This window comes from Monodon monoceros, unplaced genomic scaffold (assembly GCF_005190385.1).
Source record: "Monodon monoceros isolate NGI ecotype Baffin Bay Population unplaced genomic scaffold, NGI_Narwhal_1 Super_Scaffold_5, whole genome shotgun sequence".
Classification (NCBI taxonomy): domain Eukaryota; kingdom Metazoa; phylum Chordata; class Mammalia; order Artiodactyla; family Monodontidae; genus Monodon; species Monodon monoceros.
This window is the reverse complement of record NW_021703782.1, coordinates 100,717,236-100,744,726: the sequence shown is the minus strand read 5'-3', so window position 1 is coordinate 100,744,726 and position 27,491 is coordinate 100,717,236. Positions and strand designations below refer to the sequence as shown.

At 46.1% G+C, this 27,491-nt stretch overlaps 1 protein-coding gene across 4 annotated transcripts in view; it reads left to right on the top strand.

The window, feature by feature from the left end:
- The window catches only part of TTLL11 (tubulin tyrosine ligase like 11), a 263,833-nt gene that overhangs the window by 72,569 nt on the left and 163,773 nt on the right, over positions 1-27,491 (top strand). For all 4 annotated transcript variants that reach the window (XM_029202082.1, XM_029202080.1, XM_029202084.1 and 1 more), the window contains exon 4: positions 23,094-23,669. In XM_029202082.1, coding sequence (XP_029057915.1) covers positions 23,094-23,669 — 576 coding nt within the window. The remainder of the gene's footprint in view (positions 1-23,093; positions 23,670-27,491) is intronic.

Below are 27,491 nucleotides of genomic sequence, written 5' to 3'. Positions count from 1 at the left end.
TATGAAATGATAGCCACAATAAGGTTAGGTATTACATCCATCACCTCACATAGTTACAATTTTTTTTTGTAGTGAGAACATTTAACATCTACTCTCTTAGCAATTTTCAGGTATATAATACAGTATTGTTAACTATAGTCACCACTCTGTACATTAGCTCCCCAGAACTTACTCATCTTATAACTGGAAGTTTGTACCTTTTGACCAACATCTGCCCATTTCCCCCATCCCCCAGCCCCTGGCAACCATCGTTCTACCCTCTGTTTCTATAAGTTCGACTTTTTTTTAGATTCCACATATATGCGACATCATCCAGTATTTGTCTTTCTCACTATCAAGTGAGAGAATACGGTATTTGTTTTATTTCACTTAGCATAATGCCCTCGAGGTCAATCCATGTTGTTGGAAATGGCAGGATTTCCTTCTTTCCTGTGTCTGAAGAATATTCCTCTGTGTGTGTGTGTGTAGAAAACTCTAACTTGGATATGTACAGGTCACATTTTCTTTATCCATTCATCCATTGAGGGACACTAAGGTTGTTTCCACGTGTTGGTTATTGTGAATAATGCTGCAGTGAACATGGGGATGCAGATAACCCTTCAAGATACTGATTTTAATTTATTCAGATATATACCCAGGAGTGGAATAGCTGGATCATATGGTAGTTCTATTCTTAATTTTTGGAGGAACCTCTGTACTATTTTCCATAGTGACTGTATCAATTTACATTCTCACTAATGGTTGTGAGGTGGTATCTCATTGTGGTTTCGATTTGCGTTTCCTTGATGATTAGTGATATTGAGCCTCTTCTCATATCCCTGTTGGCCATTCGTATGTCCTTTGTTCGGAAAAATGTCTTTTCAAGTCCTCTGCCCATTTTAAAATCGGAATTTTTTTTTTTGCTATTGAGTTCTATGAGTTCCTTATATAATTTGGATATTCACCCCTTATCTGATATATGGTTTGCAAATGTCTTCTCCCATTTCATAGGCTGCCTCTTCATTTTATTATTTCTTTGGCTGTGCAGAAGCTTTTTAGTTTGATATATTTCCACTTGTTGATTTTTGCTTTTGTTACTTGTGCTTTTGGTGTTATGTCCTGGTACCGCCTCTGGCTCTGGGAACCTGGCCAAGTCATCTGTCCCCGCGCCCCAAGGCTTCAGTGCTTCCTCTGCAAGAGGAAAAGATTGTAGAGCATCACCAGGTCCCTTCCAGTTCTAATCTTTTGTGATTCTGTGAGTTGGCTTTCCTGGACTTCCATAAACTCCCCGCAGGAGTTAACATTCTGCACAAATTTTTGCTGCCAAGGTTTCAGGTGGAGCGCAAAGGGCCTTTTGTAATCAGTCATCTTGCTGATGCTGGGTCAGCATAGCCTGGGGCGTGGGGAAGTGCTGGTAATGAAGGCTGCCCTACAGCTGCATCTGGACCTGCCCTTCAAGGCTGCCTGAGGCCCGGCACCCAGGGCAGTGACAGTCTCCTCACCTGCACCCACCCTGTCCCAGGAGGCTGACTGAAGCTGTGTCTGCACCTTCCTTCCCGAGTCGTCCTGTGTTGTGGGCAAATGTTGGCTAAGCCAAGACATCCTTCCTGTTGGTTCCCTCCAAAGCGCATTCAGAAAGATTCACGTTTGCCCAGGCTCTCGCACCTCTTGACTGTTTCTTTTGCCGAGGATTCCCTCCCGAAGTTTGTCCACTTGACAAACTCTTTTTTTTTTTTTTTTTTTTAATTAATTAATTTTTTTTTTTGCGGTACGCAGGCCTCTCACTGTCGTGGCCTCTCCCGTTGCGGAGCACGGGCCCCGGACACGCAGGCTCAGCGGCCATGGCTCATGGGCCCAGCCACTCCGTGGCATGTGGGATCCTCCCGAACCAGGGCACGAACCCACGTCCCCTGCATCAGCAGGCGGACTCTCAACCACTGTGCCACCAGGGAAGCCCCACTTGACAAACTCTTACTGAGTGTCCCTGTGTTAGAGCTGATGTCAACAAATCTGTGAAGATCTTTTCTGACAACTCCTCTCCCCCTCCCTGTCCCGCTGTCCTGCCACCCTGACCCAGGGACCCCAATTCTATACTCTATCAATTATAGAAGCCCCAAACACAGCATTTTCTATCAGTGTTCCTGGCTGGGAGAGAGTGAGGCAAAGGTTTGGGGTCAGTATAGAACTAGGTTAAAACCCTTCCTTCATCACTCTCTCCATATGTACCTTGGGCAAGTCAATTACTCTGAGCCTCGGTTTCCTCGTTGGTAGCACCATAGTGATGCTAGGAGAAGCACACTGTACCCCTCGGTGAATGGACCTTTACTTACCTGCTGTCCCTGTTAGACTGGGGGCCCTGGGAAGCTGGAACCTGGCCACATTCATCTCCATTTGCCCGGTGTGCAGCACAGAGAGGACCTGCAGGCATTTGTCTGATACGAATGAACAATGAAAAAGGTTTGGCGGTCTTAAGATGGAAATTTAAGCTGGAGCTAAGAATGCTTAGAGCATTCTGGGTGTTTCTGGCTTATGGGAAATGTGGAAATGGACTTATTTTAATTTTTAATAAAAATCTAGTCTTGAGACTAATTGTCTCATTTTTTGATGATAGATCATTTAGGAGAGGAAAAAAGCTAAGACTTCTCTTTGACTGAATGGCATTTCAGCTTGGCTTAACCTTTTTTTCCCCTTCGATTCCCCACCACCCCTCCCCGCTCCCAAGACAGCCCTATGCATTAATACTTTTTAAGAGTAGATGCTCTATTGTTTAATTTTCTAAACTTCAGTTGGGCCCCAAATACATTTAGTGTTTTGAATCACAGCTATTTTAATCTTGCTACTTTGCAGTACTGATTTACTATTATGTGGAATTTTGAGATGAATATGATCATTAGAGGGCCATTGCTTTAATGCGCTTTTTTCCCTCTAACGGCACGCTTTATAGAAAAAAAAAAAAAAGTGAAAGAGGTAAACATTTTTCTGGGAGGCTATTCTAAAGGTCAAGAAAACCCTGCTTCCCAAAGCGAGTAAAAGGTCATCTTTCACCCTTCAATTTCTGTCCTTTCATTTCCTTCTGCAAAAGTTCTTGGTGATGTCGCCTTAGTCACTTGAGTTGAGATGTCTAATTTTCTACAGGAAAATGGTGGAGCCAATTTTGACTTCAGTGCCTTTTTCAAAGAGAAATTATGAAAATTGCTCTTGCCTGTCTGTACCTTCTTTCCTCATCTCCAAAGAAATGAAAAAAGATCGCTCCTATTCTTTTGCTCAACTTCCTTTCTATATAATCGCTTCTTGGAGGAGACCTAATGAAAGGAGAAGCAAAGTAGAGATTCGGATTTAGAAAGGGGTCGTAATTGAATTCTCCGGGCTTGTTAATGAAATCATTCTCTTGTCCTTTCCTGTCACCCAAACATACAGCCCTGCTTCTCCCCTCCTTCTGAAATTAACCCCATATGTTTTCTAGGAGCATTAGAAGAATAAGATACAAGGATTTCTTTGGCTGGGGTGGATCTACAAGGACTTCTTTGGCTGGGGTGGATCTAACAGCAGTGTTTCTCCATCCTCTTGGACCTAGTGTCCCCCTTCTATTTTCTTTTAACGTTTTAATTTGATAAAATTTCATACTTACTGAAAATTTATAAGAATAATACAAAGAATTTCTATACATCCTTCACTCAACCCCAAATCTCAACGTTTTTCCGCCTTTGCTTTCTCTCTCTCTCTCTCTCCCTCTTTTTTGAGAGTAAGTTGCATATATGATACCCCTTTATCCCTAAATGCTTCTGCGTGCCTTTCCTAAAGAAAAGAGCATTTCCTTTCATAACCACAGCGTAATTATCAGCATTGTGAAATTAACATTAATCCGACACTATCGTCTAGTCTAGTCGCGTCCAGAATTTATGCAGATTTGGACCATCGTCCCAGTAACGTATAGCACCAGAAAGTCCCACATCACACACTCCATCTAATTGTCATGCCTGTTTAGTCCCCTGGAAGCTGGAAAAGCTTCTTTGTCTCTGTGTGTGTTTCATGACATAGGCATTTTTGACAAGTACAGGCTAGTTACTGAGTAGACTGCCCCTCAGTTTGGGTTTGTCTGGGTCTTCGTCATGATTAGATTCGGGATATGCATGTTTGGCAGGAACAGTGCAGAAGCAGTGCTTTGTTTTTCACAGGGATATCATCTCTGGGGGCACATGATGTCAGTGTGTCTTATTACTGGTGATGTTAACTTTAATTATTTGGTTAAGGCGGTGTCTGCCAGATTTCCACTGAAGAATTACCATTTTCCCCTTTCTAAATAATATAAGTATCTTGTGGGAAGATGCTTGAAGACTACCTACTATGCCGTTACTCCTCAAACTTTCACCCTCTAGTTTTAACCTCTGTTAATGATTCTTGCTTGAATCAGTTATTGTGATGGTTGCCAAATGGTGATTATCTAATTTCATCGTTCCTTCTACACTTGTTAGTTGAGTTTCTACTGCAAGGAAGAACTCTGCCTTCTCATTTATTTATCTATGTATGCATGCCTATTAGTGTAGACTGGTGGATTCTTATTTGATTCGATGGATTATAATGCTTTACTATCATTATTTATTTCAATGTTCAAAGTACCCAAGATTTGGCCAGTGGAGGCCCGTGTCCTGTTAGCAGTCCCTGTGACTCTTTTGAACACTCTCTTACTTCTGCCCCAGCAAGATGTTCCAGGCTTTTCTTGAATTCTCCCTGCCGCAGCCTCGGAATCCTCCAAATCTCCAAGAAGCCCTAGTTTCTTTTGGTGGGCGCTAAGTGTGCTCATTCTACAGGGTTGTCATTCCAATGTCCTTCTCCTTTTATAAAAAATATTTTGTGACATTATCTTTACTATCCTGAAATGAAATACAATCAACCTACACACATAGCAAACAAACAAACAAATCCACCCTAAATAATTCTCTGAAGGAGAAAATAAAAGTTCTGTATGTTATATGTTTCAATAAGTAAATACTTTGGCACTGTTACACTAAAAGATGTAATGCAGTGGTTGAATGCTTGCACCTACCTGTAATGAAGAAATTTCGATATAAGAAAAGTAAGATGATTTGATTAAACATTATGGGGTCTCTCTCTCTCTCTCTCTCTCTCTCTCTCTCTCTCTCTCTCTCTCTATATATATATATATATATATATATATATATATATATATATATATAAATATAAATGTGTATATACACATATATATATTTCTTTATTTTTGACATTTCAAGATATTTTTCATATGGAATCACTGCATGTTGTATGGGTGACTCAGGTACCATAAACCACCATGTCATCAGTCATATGATGCTTCTGAAATATTGAACAACTCTTGACAAAATTCCAGGAAAAAAGGGGCAAAGTATAATTTTCCCTCTGTTTACATGATTGTTGCATCCCTGGAAAATTCTGATGTTCCATTTGAATCATGTGGACAATTCTTTTTGTTTGCATGTGACATAGAGTTGGGTTCTGGGCTCTCTTCATGTTTGCTATAAATAGGTCTTTCACTTCACGACTGCCCAGTGCACTACAGTTGGGCTGCCCCTGCCCACCGAATGCTAGCAATACCCTCCATTCACTGTGATAAGCACTCTCCCAGAAATTCCCCAAACCCTCCCTAGATGGCAGTACCAGCCTCACTGAGAACCATGGATGCATCTATGTGGAACAGACATATTTTCATCTCTCTTGCTTAACAAACACAAATCCTGTTATATTGCTTGAAGGTGTTTACTAGTTAACACTTTCCAGAATTACGTCTAACATGACAGTTTCCCTGATTCCCACCTTACTTTCAGAATGAGGATGACCCTCATCTGTTCCCCTGCCTGGGTGGGGAAGCAACCTCAGTCACCGCCTTGGGCCGTCAGAGCAAGCACGCAGGGAGGGTGTCGGCAGGAGGGAGGGAGGTCTGTGCCCTCTGAGAGCACAGCCCCATCCTTCTGGCAGTCTCGTAACCCTTGTTCATCAGAGAGTGTGTAGAAAGAATGCTGGTAGCCCTAAGCAGACAGACACCTCCATTGTACAGACGAGGAAACTGAGGCCCAGAGAGGGAAAGAGACCCGGCCAAGTCACAGAGTGAGTCAGAGACACTGATTAGGCCTAGAGTTGAAGTTGGTACCAAAGAACCATAGGGATTGGAAAGGACCTGAGAGAGCATCCAGGCCACACCCCTCTGGGTGAATCCCCTCCGCACCTGGACACGTGATCATCTTCAGAAGTGGGCAACTTAATATTTTTGTAGGCGGTTCATTCCACCTTGAGACTGCTCTGAATTTTAAAATATTCCTGAGCGGAGACCTTTCTACGTGTATCTCATCCTTCCTTCCCTGCCCCTGCTGGATGCAGTTTGCCTCTCTTGGTCCCGTGGAACATGTATGTTCCCTGTAGACCCTAGGACGGCCTTTCCAAAATTTCAAAATTGTATCCATGTCTCCTGAGCTCTCAGTCTGTGGCATTGAACTTGGCACTGAGATTATTGTGATAAACATACCTGACATAGTTCTTGTACTTGCATAGCTTTTAGTGTGGTAGGAAGGCAAATACTACACAAGTAGTGACACACGGGGCGAGGCTAAATAATCCCGTTTCTTTTTCCAAAGTGATCTAGTGGAAAAGCTTGGGTTCTGAAGCTGGCCACACTTGCAGTGATACCATCCATAGCTACACCTGTGGCCTTGAATTATTTGTACAGCCTCTACAACATTCAGACAATGACTGCCCCATAGGGCTGTTGGCCGATGAACACAGATAGAGGATTAAATAAGGACGCTGCACAGCACCTGGCACCGGATGCTCAAGAAATGGTCATTTCTTTCTCTTGTTCTTTTCCTTCCCAGCGTGTGACATGTTTGAAGCAGCTTCTAGATATTTAGACAGGGCTTAAAGCTCGGAGTAAAATAACTTATCAGAGTAAAGACACTCAGACTTATCTCTGCTGCGCTTGACCTTTGTTAGATAACCGTGGGATGCTTTCAAAATGATACGGGCAAAACACTAACAAAGAGATCATGCCTATTTGGATTCAAGTTGAAGGCAAAAAAGTAAATGGTCTCGGATTAACTGTTGTATGTTTAACATTATAATATATATATTGACTCATATCACCATTGACTGATGTCACCATATCACCGTATCTTATACATTGAAATTACAGTCAGTCCACATTATTAATCTGAATATATGTGAGCTGCTTCAGTGTTCTCCAAGTGCGTTATTATTTTTAAAGTGTTCCCTGGCCATGCATGTCTGGGAAAGGCTGGACTAGAGAGGTTTATTCTGATCTTCATTTGATGGATAAAGATATTTATGCTGTAGTGTTACAAAGCCTACTATATCTTAGGCATATCTCTATGGACTGTTTAGTTTGTGGGATTGTATCCTGAGATCCTGAAATGCTGTTCTGTCGAGGTTGTAGCATAGCTATCATGACTTTATGGGTCATAGGTGAGGCATCCCCTGGAGAGGCTGGTCTTTCCAACATCAGCATCAGGGGATCTGTTGGCCAAGCCTCTGGGGAATCTGGCTGTGCTCCTAGGTCATGGGAAAACACTGTCTTCTGCCATCTGAGGGCACATGGAAGAGCCCTGTCGTGCTGGGATGAGAGTGTCTGTAAGCAGAATGAGCTGGTAGCTCATCTCTGTGTTTATTTCCCTTCTGGCCTCTCTGAGTCATTAATAAAGTCTTTTAGAGCCTGGGCGCATCTGGGCTTCAGGGAACTGAGTAGAGTTGGAGCCCATGCTTGGTTCAGAGCATTAAAGGGAATCAGACTCCCCTCCTGTCCTAAGTGTATTGTGGTGGGGACAGTGCCTCGTGAGATAACCCCAAAGGGAAGGTGGATTTGGGGGGAACAGTCGGGCAGCCTGTTCGCACACAGAGAGACGGCCTTCACCGCCCCTCTCTGGTTTATTGAGGAAGCAGGGAAGTTTCCTTACAGGTGACCACCGAGGTCAGGAAGGGGACACTAGGCCAGCATTGCCTGTGAGCCATCCAAGAGCTTAGCCAAAAGTCCTGTTGTCCAGTGGCCACCTGCTACCATTGAAATAAAGCTGGGAGGGAAACATACTGTTTATTTAAGGAAAAGTGGCTTACAGAGCTGGCCTTCAGGGCACAGTGGGAGTTCCTTTGTAAAACTCAGCCCAGCTGCCTTCCAACCATCAGGCTCACTTAGAATGCCACAGAGCTGCATGGTGATCAAAGCCATGTAAAAGTAATTCCTTACATGTCAACACCTTCCTGCTTCTCCTTGAAATTTAAACCAGCGGTTGAAATCCTGGGGCTTGCAGGAGATCTCGTTCTCACTCTCCTGGTGTAAATGATCAGGGCTTCCTGGACAGACACTTGGCTGCCAGGCCACGTTCTCAGAGGAGACCAGTTTCTTGGTTTGTCGGTTTCCACCCAGTGCCCTTGTGGCAGAGATCAGAACTGTCACCCCGCAGCGTCAGCAATGCAGTGCTGTCCATGCCCGCCTGGCCAGCTTGAGCTGGCGGACCCGGCGACATTCCATGCCATTGGGACTTAGGGCAGCGAGTGCCCAGGTTCATGCCCCTGGTCCCCGGAGTCACCTCAGACTTCCCTGCCTCCTCCTATCTTGCTGTTGACCCTTCCTGCCTTCCTGGCATTTTGACTCATCACTTCCAGCTGTGTGATTCACAGGTCACCTGACTTCTCTGAACCTCTTATTTGTAACAGTATTAAAAACAATAGCATGCACATACACAAAAGATACTAAAGAATAAAGCAAAAAATAAAAATATTTGGGGCGAAATGGGTGAAGGTGGTCAAATGGTACAAGCTTCCACTTATAAAATAAATAAGTCTCGGGGATATAAGGTACGGTATGGTGACTGCGGTTAATAACACTGTATTGTATATTTAGAAGTTGCTGAGAGAGTTGATCTTGAAAGTTCTCATCCCAAGGGGGAAAAAGAAATTAACTATGTAAGGTGGAAGATGTTAGCTACACTTATTGCAGTGATCATCTTGCAATGTATACAAATATCAAATCATTATGTTGTACACCTGGAGCTAATATAATGTTATATGTGATTATATTTTAATTTTTAAAAAGCTTATAAATATATAACTTATGTTTAACCAAGAAGTGATAGCTAATAAACTGAAAACCTGGTAGTCCCTACCCCCCAAAAAAGATACTAAGAGTGAACACTTATGTAGCACTTAATATATGCCCAGCACCATATTTTAAAAGACCTTTACATACATGAAGTCAGGGGTCCCCAACCCCCAGGCCAAGGACCGTTACCGGTCTGTGGTCTGTTAGGAACTGGGCCACACAGCAGGAGGTGAGCCGCGGGGAGGCGAGCAAGCGAAGCTTCATCAGTATTAACAGCCGCTCCCCATCACTCACATTACTGCCTGAGCTCCCCCTCCTGTCAGATCAGCGGCAGCACTAGATTCTCATAGGAGCGTGAACCCTACTGTGAACTGCACATGCGAGGGAAGAGCTGAGGTGGTGATGCTAGCACTGGGGAGTGGCTGCAAATACAGATTATCATTAGCAGAGAGGTTTGACTGCACAGAGACCATAATAAATCAACTGCTTGAAGACTCATATTAACACCCTATCAGGGCTTCCCCGGTGGTGCAGTGGTTGAGAGTCCGCCTGCCAATGCAGGGGACACGGGTTCGTGTCCTGATCCGGGAAGATCCCATATGCCGTGGAGTGGCTAGGCCCGTGAGCCATGGCCGCTGAGCCTGCACGTCCGGAGCCTGTGCTCCACAACAGGAGAGGCCACAACAGTGAGAGGCCCACGTACCGCAAAAAACAAAAAACAAAAAAACAAAAAAACCCTATCAGTTTAAAGATGATACAAATAGATGGAGAGATATACCATGTTCTTGGATTGGAAGAATCAACATTGTGAAAATGACTCTACTACCCAAAGCAATCTACAGACTCAATGCAATCCCTGTCAAAGTACCACTGGCATTTTTCACAGAACTAGAACAAAAAATTTCACAATTTGTATGGAAACACGAAAGACCCTGAATAGCCAAAGCAATCTTGAGGAATAAAAACGGAGCTGGAGGAATCAGGCTCCCTGACTTCAGACTATACTACAAAGCTACAGTCATCAAGACAGTATGGTACTGGCACAGAAACAGAAATGTAGATCAATGGAACAGGATAGAAAGCCCAGAGATAAACCCATGCGCATATGCTCACCTTATTTTTGATAAAGGAGGCAAGAATATACAGTGGAGGAAAGACAGCCTCTTCAATAAGTGGTGCTGGGAAAACTGGACAGCTACATGTAAAAGAATGAAATTAGAACACTCCATAACACCATACACAAAAATAAACTCAAAATGGGTTAGAGACCTAAATGTAAGGCCAGACACCATCAAACTCTTAGAGGAAAACATAGGCAGAACACTCTATGACATAAATCACAGCAAGATCCTTTTTGACCCACCTCCTAGAGAAATGGAAATAAAAACAAAAATAAACAAATGGAACCTAATGAAACTTAAAAACTTTTGCACAGCAAAGGAAACCATAAATAAGACGAAAAGACAACCCTCAGAATGGGAGAAAATATTTGCAAATGAAGCAACTGACAAAGGACTAATCTCAAAAATTTACAAGCGGCTCGTGCAGCTCAACACTAAAAAAACAAACAACCCAATCTAAAAATGGGCAGAAGACCTAAATAGACATTTCTCCAAAGAAGATATACAGATTGCCAACAGACACATGAAAGAATGCTCAACATCATTAATCATTAGAGAAATGCAAATCAAAACCACAATGAGATATCATCTCACACCGGTCAGAACGGCCATCATCAAAAAATCTAGAAACAATAAATGCTGGAGAGGGTGTGGAGAAAAGGGAACCCTCTTGCACTGCTGGTGGGAATGTGAATTGGTACAGCCACTATGGAGAATTGTATGGAGATTTCTTAAAAAACTACAAATAGAACTACCATATGACCCAGCAATCCCACTGCTGGGCATATACCCTGAGAAAACCATAATTCAAAAAGAGTCATGTACCAAAATGTTCATTGCAGCTCTATTTACAGTAGCCAGGAGATGGAAACAACCTAAGTGTCCATCATTGGATGAATGGGTAAAGAAGATGTGGCACATATATACAATGGAATATTACTCAGCCATAAAAAGAAACGAAATTGAGTTATTTGCAGTGAGGTGGATGGACCTAGAGTCTGTCATACAGAGTGAAGTAAGTCAGAAAGAGAAAGACAAATACCGTATGCTAACACATATATATGGAATCTAAGAAAAAAAAATGTCATGAAGAACCTAGGGGTAAGACGGGAATAAAGACACAGACCTACTAGAGAATGGACTTGAGGATATGGGGAGGGGGAAGGGTAAGCTGTGACAAAGTGAGAGAGTGGCGTGGACATATATACACTACCAAACGTAAAATAGATAGCTAGTGGGAAGCAGCCGCATAGCACAGGGAGATCAGCTCGGTGCTTTGTGACCACCTAGAGGGGTGGGATAGGGAAGGTGGGAAGGAGATGCAAGAGGGAGGAGACATGGGAACATATGTATATGTATAACTGATTCACTTTGTTATAAAGCAGAAACTAACCCACCATTGTAAAGCAATTATACTCCAATAAAGATGTAAAAAGAAAAAAAAAAACAAACCCTATCAGTGAGCGGCAAGTGAAAACAAGCTCAGGGCTCCCACTGATTCTGCATTATGGTGAGTTGTAGAATTATTTCATTATGCATTACAATGTAATAAAATAGAAATAAAGTGCACAATAAATGTAATGTGCTTGAATCATCCCGAAATCACCTCCCCGAACCCTGGTCCGTGGAAAAATTGTCTTCCACGAAAACGGTCCCTATTACCAAAAAGGTTGGGAACTGCTGCGTGAACTCATTCAGTTCTCAAGATATCCCCTGTGAGGTAGATATATTATCCCCATCATATCCATGAGGAAACGGAGGCAGAGAACTTAGGTGCTTTGCCCAAGAACACATAGTAAAAACATCTTTTAAAATAAAAAAAAATAAGAAAGAAAAATCAATATCAGTAGATTTCTCAGAGTATAGCTGTGGGGATTAAGTAAAGTAATGAATGTAAGGCATATAGTAGGTGCACATTAATGGTCGTTATTCTATATTATTATTAGTTACATTTTAAAATGTTAAGTGGTGAGCTTTCCTCTTAGAACTGGTACATGAACCCTGAGAGATGATATGGTTTAGCAGAAAAAGTATAGCCTTTGGGGTTTTGAACCCACACCTGGGTTCAGATTCTGGCCCCCTACGGTACAACCTGTCTGGCCTTGGGGAAATAACTTACCCTTTAAGTCCCAGTTTCCTCACCTGTGATAGGGTGGCGATAACAGTATTAGGTTGGACCATATGAAATTGCTGATATCCCTATGGCTGTTTTTGACCTATAAAAATAGCAATTTCATCTGACTCACCCTTTAATGCCTACCTCACAGGGTTGCTTGTAAGGATTGAAAAGCATACATGGGACCACCCAGCACAGAGCCTGGATTGCAGTGCTTCAGGTGACTTAGGAAGCTCTTCCAGTATTAATAGTTGAGGAACACGAGAGGAGTTGAGGTCGGTACAATGTGTAAAGAAGGAGAAATGTCAGAATTGGGGGACTGGGTGCGGGTGGGTGATGTGGGGGAAGGTAGAAACTAGGGTGACTCCAAGATTTCTGGCCTGGGGACATGGTACTATTTACTGATACAGGGAGTGTAAGAGGAGTAGATGTGAGGAGAGAGACAATGGATTAGTACTGGCCACGTGGAATTTGTGGTGCCTGTGGAGATGTCTAATTACATGGGACTGGAGCCCAAGAGAGAAGTGTGTGTCAGAGACAGAAAACAGGGAGTCAGCTGCATCCAGGGCGTATGGAACTGAGGTCCCCGGGCTCAGATGAAATCACCCAAGATTAGCATTTGAAGTCATGTTTCCTGTGATCCTGGACCAAACACAACAACAACTGAACAAAGTGAGACGGTGAGTCGGCTTCCAGCCAGCGTTTGCTGAGTCTCACACCGTCCGGGTTCCCTGCTAGGTGGGGACAGGACGGGGCAGGGAAATCTAGACATGCGGGAGTCATCTTCCCTGTCCTTGAGGAGTCAGCAGTTAACTCAGCTTCTCTTTTATAGGGTCTCGGAGGGTGGGGGGAAACCTCTGGTTACAAAGTAGAAAAGTGAAAATGCTATTACCCATCTTGTAGGACTGGATCTCATCCTGACATGCTTAGCCTGACCCTTCGCGCTCATCAGTACTGCAAACAGCGATGCTGTTTTAGCCTAAAGTACATCTGGGGGGGTTGCGGAGGACACCTGGTCTGAGTGTTGCAAAATATGACGTTGATCTTCTTGTATTTTTTTAAAGTTCAATGTAAAGTGTGGCAAGAGTGCAAGGGACAGACATAAGGACTGTGGTGTTGGAAAGCAGGATAAAGCTAGGGCTGGTGGTCTGAGGCACTTTTGATTATAACGTGGTTGTGTGTATTTGGAGGTGTGTGTATTTAGCCCGTTCATTAGCAGGAAACCCTCAGTATTGGAGAAATGTGTTTAGCTGGAAGGGGGCTTACTCAGCAATCGAGCGTTGTGTGTTCCAGGTGGGATCAGCTGGGATGCCCTCTGGAATCTCAGTAGGAAACTGTGGGGAAGAGAGGAAGGGGGTGGGGGTGTGAAGCTGGTGATGCCAGGGACTCTGCTGGGGTGACCCACACAGGAGCACAGAAATGTGAGGCTGCCATCCAAGGGGACCAGCCGACAGCTGAGGGTCAGAGACAGGCCCGGTCACCAAGGGCAGCGCTGTGGACAGTGCAGGCAGGCGTTCAGACTCCAGCCAAGTAGGTCGGGGATGAGCTTCAGTAGGGAATCTGGAGGATGATCAGGGAACCGAGGCAGAATAATAAAAATGAAGTAAAATGAAATAATAAAGACTGATACTGTGTTAAGTACAAATGGAAGACATTATTTAATCCTCACAGTACCCATAGGAAGCAGGCCCTATTCTTCCAGTTTTACAGATAAGGACACTGAATGCAGACAGGTTAAGTAGCTTGGCCAGGGTCGTCCAGCTAGGCTGAGTCTAGGAGATTGGAACCCCTTGCCCCGGCTCTGCTGCCCCGCACAGACACTCAAGCACAGGGACCTCGTGGAGGTGAAGGGCAGCTGCAGCCTGGGGGCCCCCGTGTGCTCAGGGATCCCCAAGGCCCATAGGCTGCAGCTTCAGGCTTGTCCTCAGCCGGCCTGGTTGGAGCCTACATGTTCGGGGATGAGAGGGTGTTGGGGAGTGGGTGGGGGAGGCCAGGCAGTGAGCCGGCTGTCCTCATGTTCCCACTCTCCTCACTCAGCTCCAGCAATAAGGGGTTGGTGTTGAGGGCAGACCTGAGAGGAAAAGTGGGCAGTTTCATGAAATGACAGGCTCCTTCCTATGAAGCAGGTTTTATAGTCCCAGGTGTGTTCTATCCAGAGTGGCTTTCTGATGGCTCACTAATGATGGATAGATTATGGCCCACATAAAGTTGCTGTTCACTAAAAGTGGGATCCATCCATTCCTTTACGTTGACAACAGGCTGGGTTTGGGGCAAAGCTGGTGGAGGGGCTCCTCTCTCATCAGAAGCGCCCGCGTCCCTAGCAGCCCAGTGATGCCGTGTCTGCCTTCCAGGTAAATCGGAGACCGTCTTCAAAAGAAAGGACAGGTGAGCCCAGGGCTGCTGCTTCGGTTCTGCCTTCTAGCTGGGTGACTGCAGGCTTCTGACTTTACACTCTGGGCCTCAGTTTCCTCATTCGCCCCAGAATGGAGATTCGAGGATTAAGTAAGGTGATTTCTCTGGAAAGCAGTGAAATTTATTATAACACCAAACAAATGTGATGTTACTTCGAGAGAGGACTTACTCCCAAGGACTCTTCGAAAGACCTCTTCAGATGCCGAATCCCGAACCCATTAGTGGAGAAAGAACTTTGGGTTGGAAACCTGGAGATTTTATGTTTTAGGACTGCCTCTGCCAGTAGCAGTGTGGCCCTGGGCAAGTCTCCAGTTTATTTGTAAAGTGTGTGTGTGTGTGTGTGTGTGTGTGTGTGTGTGTGTGTGTGTGATGGTTCCTGGTGTGCAGGCTGGGTGTGAAGGCACAAGGCAGCTCTGGGGCTGTAGAGAAGCCCTCTTCTAACCCTGGGGGCCCCAGCAAAGGCGAGTTGAGCCCTGTCAGCTGGCCTGTTACTTTGCTTTCCCACGACTCTCTCTTTCCTCATTCTACCTATTAAACAGAAGTTCAACTGCTTGGAGTTTTCCCAAAGAACATGGTTGTTATGGAAAGATCTCAGACTTTTGACTCTGACCACCTTGGTTTCAAATGATAACTTTACGCTTGTTAGCTGTGTGACGTCGGCCCTGGGACTCCACCTCTCTGAGCCTCTATTTCCTTGCAGGGTTTTTGTGAAGATTCGGTAGCTCATGGCTGTAAAGCACAGAACACAGAACATGGGTTCTACAAATGGTCGTTTTTCCCTTTCCTCTTTCTCATTAAGATAATTTTGTTTCTGCAGGAGAGGTTCGTTTATCTGGCAATCATTAGTTAGGTATGTACTAACTAATGTCCCTGGGGCTCATAAATGCCATAGTAATCAAGCTTCCTAATAATTTCATTTCAGAAAATGTTCATTGAGCACCCGCTTTTCTGGGAATAGTGAGTAAAATAAGGCTTGGTCTTTATCGTCAAGGAGCTCATAGTCAAATGGGAGAGAGATAATAACAATGAATAATAATAATAGCCCACCATATGTTAGCCCTGGCAAGTCACATTCTTTAACTCGTGTAATCCTCACAACAACCCCACGGCAGAGGCACTGCTCTCACTCCCATTTTCCAGCTGAGCAAACGGAGGCACAGAGAGGTCAGAAAACTGTCGAGGGTCCCACAGCTAGTAAGGGGCAGCAGCGCTGGGCTTCGGAGTCTTAGCTCCCACAATATACTTAAAGATGCAGCTATAATACACCATAGCTGTAGACCTGAAGACACACACGCAGTCACATTACGGTGTGATGGGGATGTTTGCCATGGGCGGGTTAAGGTGTCACAGCCACGGGAGCACAGAGGACAGACTCGAGGGGCCATTCTGGAGGGTTATGGGCTAGGAAAGGGTTCTCAGTGGGAATCTTTGAGCTGGGCCTTTGGGGCTGAGTCGTGCAGAGGGGTGGGCGGGAGGGGCAGGAAATGAGGCTGCTGAGATGCACCTGAGCTGGGGCCGGACAAGGAAGGAGGGCCTTTTAAGCCACACTGCCGAGGAGTTGCACGTGAGTGATCCGCTGTACTTCCTTGGGCATAATTAACGTTATTTCTTTTAAACTGTTCAAGTAAATCCAGGACACTCATCAGTGATAAAACAAACAGGCTTTTCTGGTTGTTGTTGTTTGTTTTGTTTTACCATTTAGGTTTTCTTAATTGGACCTCTTGGAAAGCCAGGGAGTGGGGGAGTGTTTGACAGGTGCAGTGATAGTTACTCCCATGGGGCCCATGGCTCCCCTGCTAACCACTGGCCTGAGGGTTTTCTTTGGATACTCTTCCTTGCGTTCACCATATTCCACGTCTGCGTTTAATCTCGGAGTCTCAGGCCTGCCAGACAGCGGTTGTTATTTTTGCTAACACGGGGAGAGTCGCCGTTATCAACATTAACCATCTATATGAGTGATTGGACCACACAGTCCTGTTCCAATGAACAGTGAGCGGCTTGAGGGAGGAGGTGACGTAAAATCCTAAACTGGCTTTGTGGCTACAGGTGCTCAATTAGTAGTCAATGAGGTGAGCTGCTCATCTCCCCACTCCCCCCAACCCCAGACCCGCTCCTCTTCCTCTGTCCCCTAAATCTGTAAATGGTACCATCCCCCCCACCCTGCTGACAACCCTCTCTTTCCCCTTCACCTCCATCCAGCCACCAGCTGCCCCCGAATCCACCTCTGTACCATTTCTGCATCCCAGCCCTGGCGCCACTGCCCAGCTCAGGCCCTCGGGCCTTGGATGGCCCTGTATCTTCCTGCAACTAGTCTCCTCCCTGCCAAACCATCCTCCTCACGGACGCCAGAGTGATATGGGTGCCATGTCACCCAGTGGTTGAAAATCCACTAGTTGCCTACAGATCAAGTACAAACACAAGGTGTCTGGGAATCTTTTCTGCCCGTTCCCGCCTTGCATTCGTTCCCAGGTTCATCTCTCCCTCTCTGTACTTTCCCTGTGTAACCTGGTCCATCACGGAGGCTTCCTCCATCATCGGGGGCCTGACCACACCAGACCTCTCTCCTTCCTCCTACCCACCCTGCCGGCGTCCATTCAGGCTCGTCCTCTCTGCCCACCATGTCTACCCACTCCAGTCCAGCCAGAGGGATGTTTCTCCGGAACACATCAAATTGTGTAATTAAGTTCTCAGAACCCTTCAGGGGCTCACCATCACTTTGCGACATTGTCCAAACTCCCCTAAAATGATATTCAAGACCCTTCCTATCAGGCCCTGCCTCCTCCCCAAGCTTGATCTTCTTCCATTGCCCTACTTCACACACATCCCGCATTCATTCTAGACATGGGCTCAGGAAACTGAGTGCCTGCATTCAAAACCTGGTTCCACATCCTTTAGGCTGTGTGACCTTTGGCAAGTTACTTAACCTCTCTGGGCCTCTGTTTCCTTATCTGTAAAATAGAGTTGTAGAGGGTTAAATGAGATAATACTTCGAACAGCACCTGACCCATAGGAAGTCCCCGTTCGTGTGTGCTAATGTTGTTGTTTTTGCTGTGGTGATCTGGCCTCTGTAAATCTCCCGAGTGGGATTTCCAGGGCGCTTCCCACTCCACTCGCTGGCTGTTCTCCAGCCATCGGAACGTATGTGGCTCTCTCCTGCCTTCGCAAAACCGCACCCCGGCAGCACGTTACCTGTTCTTCCTCCCCGCCTCACCTGTCCATCTCCCACCCTGCCCCTTCCTGCCTGGCCCTCGGAAACCTGACTGTAGAGCGTCTCCTTCTCGCCTGCCTCAGAAATCGCCTGGCACACTGGGAGTAGGAATTTGCCTCCACCAGGTGCGAGGCTGCCTTGGCTGAGGCTGGAAGGGGCTGCTTCCTGCCCCCTGTCCAGCATGTACTTTGTGACATCTGCTTGTCTACCAGAGGCTTGTTTTTGCCGAAGATCTGCCCCCTGTGCCTGTGACACCAAGGGTCTCAGTTGCTAAGATTGGATGCAAATCCACCCGCGTGACAGAGGACTGCTCTAACTGGCTTTGACTTCCCTGGTATTGCAGACATGGTATTTCTTCAGCAATTGTCCTCTTACCCGCCCCTCGCTACTAATAATGTTTTGTGGCTTGGTATTCGGTGGCTGAATTTCTCTCCTGAAATATTTTAGCTTGCTTCTGCCAGATGCCCAGCTGACTTCCTCAAGTGCCTCATGAATCTCCCATGCAGAGCTCCTGCTCGTGTACGGCATCCCAATGCGCTGATCACAGCAGCCCAGTATCAGCCCTCTGCTGATCAATGTCACTTGCGTGTTTGTAACACAGCCGTCCACTGTGGTGATGTCAAGATAAATCATTGTTCAGAACCTGTTCGCTGGCAGAAGCCAGGGACCTCAGTGTGACCCCCTTTATTGTATAGGTGAGTACAACAAAGCCCAGGAGGTTAGGTGACTTTCTCACAGTCGCACAGTCAGAAATTACCTGACTAAATTGGGACTAGAATCCAGATTTTCTGGTTTTCACTTCAGTATTCTTTCGAACTCACCAAAAGCTATTTCTTTTCTTTTTTTAATTAAATTTTTAAACAACTTAACAGTGGTAAAATACGCATAACGTAAAATTTACCATCTTTACCATTTTGAAGTGTACAGTTCAGTAGTATTAAGTATATTCATATTGTTGTACAACCGTAGCCATCATCCGTCTCCGGAACTTCTTCCATCTTCCCAGACTGAAGCTCTACCCATCACACACTCACTCCCCATTCCTCCCTACTCCCAGTCTTTGGTAACCACCATTCCACTTCCTGTCTCTATGAATTTGACTACTGTAGGTACCTCATACAAGTGGAACCATACAGTATTTGTCCTTTTGTGTGATGGCTTCTTTCACTTAGCGTAATGTTTTCAAGTTTCATGGTAGCGTATGTCAGAATTTCCTTCCTGTTTATAGCTGAATAATACTCAATTGTATGTATGTACCACATTTTGTTTATCCGTTCATCTGTCAATTGACATTTGGGTTTCTCCCACCTTTTGGCTGTCTTCAGTAATGCTGCAATGAACATGGGCGTTCAAATATTTGTTCGCCAAAAGCTATTCCTTATGAAAATATAATTAGAGATACTTGCTGCTACCTACTGTTGCCACTTGTATTTTTTTTTCCTAATGGTAAGTTTGGAAAATACGGAAAAACACACAGTGAAGAATATAAAAGTTGCTAATTTTATGTGGTATATACTTACAGGATTTTATACTCATGTTGCCCATGATTTTAAAAGTTGTATACAGACTGAGAGAGAATTTTAACAGGTAGCCCAGTCTGTGTATTAGGGAGAACGCTTGAAATATATTTAAGGGACAGACAGCATAAGAACTGAGTGTGACCTTGGCCAACCATGGCATTTTGGAGATGAGTTTATTCAAAGTATGAGCCTACCTTAACAGTAATACAGAGGGAACTTTTTGTGGGGGTGCTTCCTTAAGACTATTTTAACATCTTCTTTTAAAAAAATTTTTGTTGGAGTATAGCTGATTTACAATGTTGTGTTAGTTTCAGGTGTACAGCAAAGTGAATCAGTTACATCTATCTGTCTATCCATATCTCAACTCTTTTTTTAGATTCTTTCCCCATATAGGTCATTACAGAGTATTGAGTAGAGTTCCCTGTGCTATACAGTAGATCCTTATTAGTTATCTATTTTATATATAGTAGTGTGTATATGTCAATCCCAATCTCCCAATTTATCCCTCCCCACTCCCTTACTCCCTGGTAACCATAAGTTTGTTTTCTACATCTGTAACTCTATTTCTATTTTGTAGATAAGTTCATTTGTAGTTTTTTTTTAGATTCCACATACAAGCCAGACAGAGAAAGACAAATATCATATTTTAACATCTTAATAGAGTATCTTACTGCTAAGAAGAGTCGAATTTTGAATGGGGGTCTTTCCCAGTCACATTTCTTAAATATCCACTAGAGGGCAGTAAAAGACATAAAAATTTTCAACAGGGCTGATGAGTGCCTGGCAATCAGGTCACTGCATCCTCTTTGCGTCTCTCTCAGCTCTCCGTGCATACAGTTACAAGATGATGAATTTCACATCCAAGAGTATGTTTGGGTGAAACTGGCGATACCATCAGCTGTAACCCAATTGCAAGTCTTCCTCACATTCAGGCTAACATTAATGCATAAAACTTCATTCAATGCGTTGGGCCCAGATTGTATTTTTATTTAATTCACGTTAGTCCAGCGATTCTCAAACGGAGTGAACGTCAGAATTACCTGTCATGCTTTTTCCCAAATACACATGCCCAGGTCTCATCCCAGATCTAGAAAATCCGAATTTCTGGGGCTGGGGCCTAGTTATATAGACTGTCTTTAGATTCTGGCCCATGAGGAGGGGTCACCCTTGAGTAAAACCTCAGAGGAAAGTGAATGTGAATTCTGGAATTTTTTTTTCTCTTTTGAAAATAGAAGTTGCTGAAGGGTCTGGTGGCTTTGGGAACCACATGCAGAACAGCTATGAAGTTTTCCCATAAATGGTGCCTGTAGTAGACCAAGCCACGAACCCAGACAGAAGATCTGGCATTGAGGCAGGCCTGGCCAACTCAGGATCTACAGTTACAGTTCCAAGAAGGCCATGCTCCGGGACCAAACTGTGCAGAGTGAGGCCAGAGCTCAGATACTGTCTGCTATATTAAGAGAATCTTTCCTCTAGTATTCAGGGAAAAGAAACCTTTAATTTTACCTCAGCAGAGGAAAAGATGGCACAGAGGACCTGCCGTGAGGTCAAAAAGACTTCAGTTCTCATGCTAACCTTCCCACTAGCCAGTTAGGGAGCCCAAGGCAAGTTATGTCACCTCTCTGAGCCTCAGCTTCCCTGTTTGAATTATGAGAGGATTAGATACCATTGATCTCTGAGGATCCTTCCAGTTCTAAAAATTCAGTGATTCTATTAGTATTAATAACCTTGATTTGTATGGCTCTACTCTGGCAAAGAGCAGAAAAAATATTCAGTAATGCAACGAATGACAGAGACTATTGACCATGTAGTTTAATTTATTTAAGGCATATGCACTGAATTCAAAGGAGAAAATATTGCAGCCAATAATATATTGAACTGTTAGTGTCTTCAGCATAGCAAAAGCTTTCCAGAGGGAAAAATTACCCATTAGTGCAAACTTGACATTTTTTACTTCCTGATCCATAACTGCCGTTTCTCCAGTACGTTTATATTTACTGTAAAGGGCCAAATGTATGAATGCTTCAGGTGAATATTAAATAACTACATAAGCATCAAGGTCATTGTCGCAAAGACGGCTCCGTGGAGGGCCCTGGGAGGCTGGCATTGATCTCCTGTGAAGTTCCATTCTCGAATCCTGCTGACAAGGGGAAACAGTTGGTGTGGACCATTATTAAAGCTTTAAGTGTTTCTCCATTGTTAAAGATCTTTTACAAGCCCGGAGTAACTGATAGTGCCCAAGGAATTGGCAAAAGCTTCACTTAGAAATATAGGCTGGTCAGAGAGATAAGTAAAACCCAGAACACAGTTGTCCTGGGTTGGGCTTACGCAGCAAAGGTGCGTATCCGGTGCGAGTCCAGCTCTGGGGCAAGCCGGCACCGCTCTGAGTTAGGGTTCAGAAAGGAAGGAAAGCTTGTTCAGGGGCTCTTTCACACCAGAAGCTGCAGAGAGAGCCGCTCCGTCTTTCACATTCACCTTTAAATTTCCTCCAGCTTGTCCGCCAGGACAAGCGTCCGGGGCAACTGGGTGTGTGTTGAGTGATGCAGACCCGCAGATCCAGACTTAACTGCACTGGTCAAGTGCCCAGGGTAATTCTGTGGGTGTCCTGCTGCCCTGGAGCTAGGAGGAGAGCAAATCTTAGGATGACAGAATCCGGTTTCAAAAGGTCTCAGCAGATTAAAGGATTGGCTGAGTCATGATGAACTTAATGAGAGATATAGATGGTAAACTAACAGCTCCCGTGCCGCCCTTCTGTGTAGTGTGGTGTTCCACCCTGTGCACATTTCAGTCGATTTCCTCTTTACGATGACCCAGGGAGGAAAGATTTTTATATCCCCATTTTTAAAACGAGGAAACTGAGACATGGAAGTACGGAGGAGGGCGCAAGCACTTCAGAGCCCTCGATCTAGATTCCAATCCCAGTTCTGCCCCTCAGTCTACCGGCAAGTTACTTCATCTTTAAAAAATAGCACTAGCCAGGCTTTATGGCTGCCTTTCATGTGTCAGGTTCTGTGGGCTTCGCCCTTTGCATTTATCATCTCATTTAATCCTCAGAACAATCTTTCTCCTGTTTTACAGATGAGGGAGGCACAGATAAGTAACTTGCCCAAGGTCACACAGTAAGTAGCAGGGCCAGGATATGAGCCCAGGCAGTCTGACTCCCAGGCCTGCGCTCTTCACAAGTACTGTACCGTCTCGGTTTCCTGTACCATGAAAAGGGAACAACTGTATGTTCTGTGAGGGTTAGAGGAAATAACTTCTGTAAAGTGCCTCGTGTAGTCGCCACACATGGTCAGCATCATAGATAGTGCTAGGCTATCATCACCATCACTATACCATCATCGGTTAGATGACTCGCTCAGGGTTAGAGCTAATAACCGGCAAAGACCTGGCATTCAAACCCAGGTCCTGTGACTGAAAATCCTCTGGACTGTGGGGGACAAGATCTGGGGCAGTTTTTAGGTCACTGTCTCAGTGCCTAGTACAGTTTTTACCTCCCTGGTAGGTGCTGAGTGAGTCCTCACATAGGTGGGGCCTGTATTTTTCACTCATTCACCAAACATTTGACGAGGTCCTGCTGTGTCTCGAGGGACCAGAGAGGACAAGAATACAGTGCTAACCATCCTTTTTCTCCCCCCAGGTTCAAATGGTGAAAGATGGGGACCCCTCCTGGAAGCCCACTTTTATTGTGAAACCTGATAGTGGTTGTCAGGGTGACGGAATCTACCTCATTAAAGACCCCAGTGACATCCGCCTGGCAGGGACCCTCCAGAGCAGGCCTGCGGTGGTCCAGGAGTACGTCTGCAAACCTCTCCTTATCGACAAGCTCAAGTTTGATATCCGTCTGTATGTCCTACTAAAGTCCTTAGAGCCCTTAGAGATTTACATAGCCAAAGACGGACTCTCGCGGTTTTGTACAGAGCCCTATCAGGAGCCTCACCCCAGAAACCTGCACCACATCTTTATGCATTTGACCAACTATTCACTGAACATCCATAGCGGTAACTTTGTCCATTCGGACAGTACCAGCACAGGCAGCAAAAGGACTTTCTCTAGCATTCTTTGTAGGTTGTCTTCCAAGGGTGTTGACATCAAGAAGGTCTGGTCTGATATCATCTCCTTGGTGATTAAGACTGTCATTGCCCTGACTCCAGAGCTCAGAGTGTTCTACCAGTCGGATATCCCCGCAGGGAGGCCGGGGCCCACGTGCTTCCAGGTAACCATCGCCAATTTCCAGCCTGAATTCTTGACCTTGATGGGGCCTTTGGAGGGCTCCCTGGCCTCGTGTGGGATGAGGGATGGGGTGGGACGGCCAGAGGGATGGAGGGGTTGTTGCTGCCATGGGCTTTGGTGTGAAACCGGGGTCCAACTTCCTGCTTTCTATTTGCAAGTTACTTCCATTTTCCTACCTGTAAAATGGAACCAGGAGTACCTCCCTTAAAGGACGCTTGTAAGAGTCAAACGAGATGTATGGAAAACACAGTGCCTCCCGTTCATTTGTTCATTCTTTCTTCTAGCAATTTTTACCACCCGCTTAGTAGGGGCCAGGCCCCGTTCAAGGCAGTAAGTCAGGTCCCTGCTGGCTGATGCAGAGAGGCTGCTATCGTGGGAGACAAATAAGTTAAAAAGCAATTAGTATAAAGTGTCCCAAGTGCTAGAATGGAGTAGGAAGTGTACCAGGCGCTGTGAGATTGGGGGACCGTCTAACATTTTCTGAGTGGGAATGAGGGTGGCTGGGAAGACTTCCCAGAAGTAGCAGCAGTTAAGAACCTGGAGTAAGAGTTAGATGGAGCAGGTGAGGCTGGATAGGGCTGGGGGGACGAAGCATCCTAGGGGAGAGATGTTTGCAGCCCTAGAGGTGAGTATGGCTGGAGGGTGGGGTTTGAGGCAGAGATATGGAGGGAGATGAGGAAGATAAGGTGGAAGAGATAGGTAGGAGGTATGTCCTGGAAAGCTACGGGCAGTAGGGGCCACAGGAGGGTGCTAGCCCGGCACCGATGCACTCAGGTTTGTGTGTTGCAAAGAACCAACTGGCCGCAGGGTGGAGAGTGGATTGTGGGGAGACTGGGAGCTGGGTGGAGGGGGGAACTGGTGAGCCGACTGCTTTCCTACGAGCAAGAGAGGATGCTGGCTTGGATTGGGAAGGGCTTGGTGGAGTTGGAGAGAATAGATTTGAGAGCCATTGAAGAGGTAGAATGGCCAGACTTGGTGATTGGCTGGGGCTGGGGGGCAGAGGAGAGATGGTGGCAGGGGGGGCGTGGGGAGAACCCAGACCAACTCCCAGGCTTAGGCGCTTGGGTGGATGGAGAGAAGCCACCGATGGGGGACCAGCTTGTAGTGGCAGTGGGGGCAGGAGTTGGACTTGAACTTGCCTTTGAAGGACCTGCGTGACATCCAGGTGGGGAGGTTGGGTGGACATTGGGCATCTGGGCCTGGAGTTCGGGAGAGAGAGATCTGGGCAGGAGAGAGATTGGGAACATCAGCGTTCGGATGGTCACTGAGCCCTGAGCGGCTACAGGGTGAGAAGAGGCCAGGAAGACCCCCGTGAGCACTGCCATTCAAGCAAGGGACAGGCAGGGGGAAGGGGGCAGCAAAGGAGGCCAAGAAGAAGTGGCTTGAGCCATAGAAGGGATGTCAGGAGAGGAAGCAGCCTAAATGCTTGGAGAAGAAGCACGCGGGGGTCAGCCATGGCAAACGCTGCTGAGATGTCGTGTCAGACCCGAACGGAAAGTGTCCATTGCACTTACTGACCCGTGGGGTGATGGGACAGGGCGATGGTAGAGGACGAAGCCAGTGTGCGGTCGGGGAGGAGATGGGAATGGGGGTGGCGCATTCTTCCAGATCCTTTGGCCATGAAGGTTGTGGCAGGGGACTCGGAGTCCAGGCCATTGGTAGGCACACAGTTTCCTGCCACCAGATAAATCGGAGTAGGGAACAGACGGTACGAAGGAACACCTCTGGGACCCTCTCCATCCAATCTTTATAGTTATTTTGTAGCAGTTAGTGTATAAGAAAGAATACATGGAACATGTATGTAAGCTACAAAGCAAAACCACCAAATCATCATCCCCAGCCCACCTCCCAACCCAAGATCCCCAATTACTGTGCTTCTCCCCCATCCCATTTCTCACCCCGAGGTAATCATGGTCCCGAATTTTAGGTTTATCATCTCCTTGCTTCAAAAAATCCTTTTATTATACGTGAATGTGTCCCTAGGCAGTATATTATTTTGCTTTGCTTGTTTTTGAGCTTTATAAAAATACTACGGTCAAGTCCATAGTCTTCTGCAACCTTCTCTTCCGCTCTGTGTTGAGTGGGTCGTTGGTGCTCTTTCGTCTGCACTGCTGGGTCTTCCATTGTAAATACGCACACTGCGTTCATCACTCCTTCCGTCAGTGAACATTTGAGTTGTTTCTGGTCCTTTACCTAAGACTGTGGCAGGAGAGAAACGGGTAGCGTGGAAGGGAGGGGAGGCAGTGGGGCAGCGTCTCTGATGCGTGGGGTGTTCCTTCAGCAGCAGAAGAGGAGGCTGGTCCCAAGGTGCGGCCCCAGATCCAGAGAGGTGACCCTGGCGGCTGGACACCCGTCAGCGGGATTTTCAGGCAGGCTGGCGGAAGCCTTTGCGGGGGGAATTCAGGCAGTGATCAGTTCCAGGAAGGGCTAATTGTCACCCAGGGGTCTGTCCTTAGGCGCTTGGCTCCAGGTTCTTGTTCCCAGGCAGGGTGTCTAGCTCAGCCATCAGGTAGGTGGCTTAGGGCCTTAGAAAGGGGAAGTGGGCAGAGCTTAGAGGCAGGACCAGAGAAAACAAGTCCTGGCTTGAGCCATCAGAAGGTTAGGGCGAAGGAGAGAGTTGCAACTTGGAGGCATCCAGGGGTCATCCCGGGGGACTGTGTGGTCACATCTGTTCGACAGTGACAGCTATTCCAGGAGTATCATGTGGGCCGGCATGCGTGGCCAAGCCACAGAGCCCTGGCACAGCGAGGGTGCAGGGTGGAGGGCCAGGGCGGTGGTTTTGCTGCTTGTCTTGCTGTGGACAGGCGGCATGCGGCGGCCATGGGGTGGAGCCAGGGGCCCAACTGGAGGGCCGACAGGGAGGGAGCCACTGGTTTGGACAGATCACGTCTAGCAAATGGAACCACAGGCCTGTGACCGTTTTCCACGGCTTGCCCACACGAAGTGCTGCCAGGCCTGGGGTCAGGAGAGGAGCACAGGCCGGAAGTAACCCTCCCGGAGGACCTCGCCGTCTTCCCAGCGGTGGGACCTCGGGCACGTTTCTTCACCACCCTGAGCCTGTTGCTTTCTCTGTGAATCCCCTACCTGCCTTCTTTGGAGGAGTGTGAAGTAATGAAGGCGAAGGTATAAAGCGATAGATGTTTAAAATCTGTTTTATCATATATTTCAGATGCATAGTGATTGAGAAAGTAGTTTTTTTTTTTCTCCTTGGATTCCTCTCTTGCTTTCTTTAGTCTTATCACTTGTTAAAACACTTGGTAGTTTGGGTCTCAAGCACCTGAACTAACTTGGAACCCAAAGATTTAGGGACAACGTATGGTCTGCCATTGCCTTGCTGTGTGATTTTATATTAGTCACTTAACTTCTCTGTGCCTCAGTTTCCTCACCTACCTCACAGAGTTGTTGTGTGACTCACACAAGGTAAAGATGATGAAGTGCTTTGTGAACTCTAATGTTCTGTGCATACATAATGAATTATTTCTTTGTCATGGACACCCGTTTTGCTTGTAGCCTGGGCCTGGCCCATATTGTAGCGTTCCCGGACATACACTCAAAGCCAAGAAAATTACATTTATCTTAAACATGTGACCGTGACCCCTTTCCAATCACAGCCGCAATAACTACTTGGGAAATCGTGATGGCCCAGAGCAGGGGCTGGCACAGCCAGGCTGTGGGCAGGTTTCCTGTAATCTGTTGCCTAGGAACGTGGCTGCCCTGTCATTCTGGCCTGTCCCCCTGTCACTGCCCAGGCAGCCCCAGCAAGATATCCCCCGTCAGTCTTCTTGAGGGCAGCTCTGTGACCCTG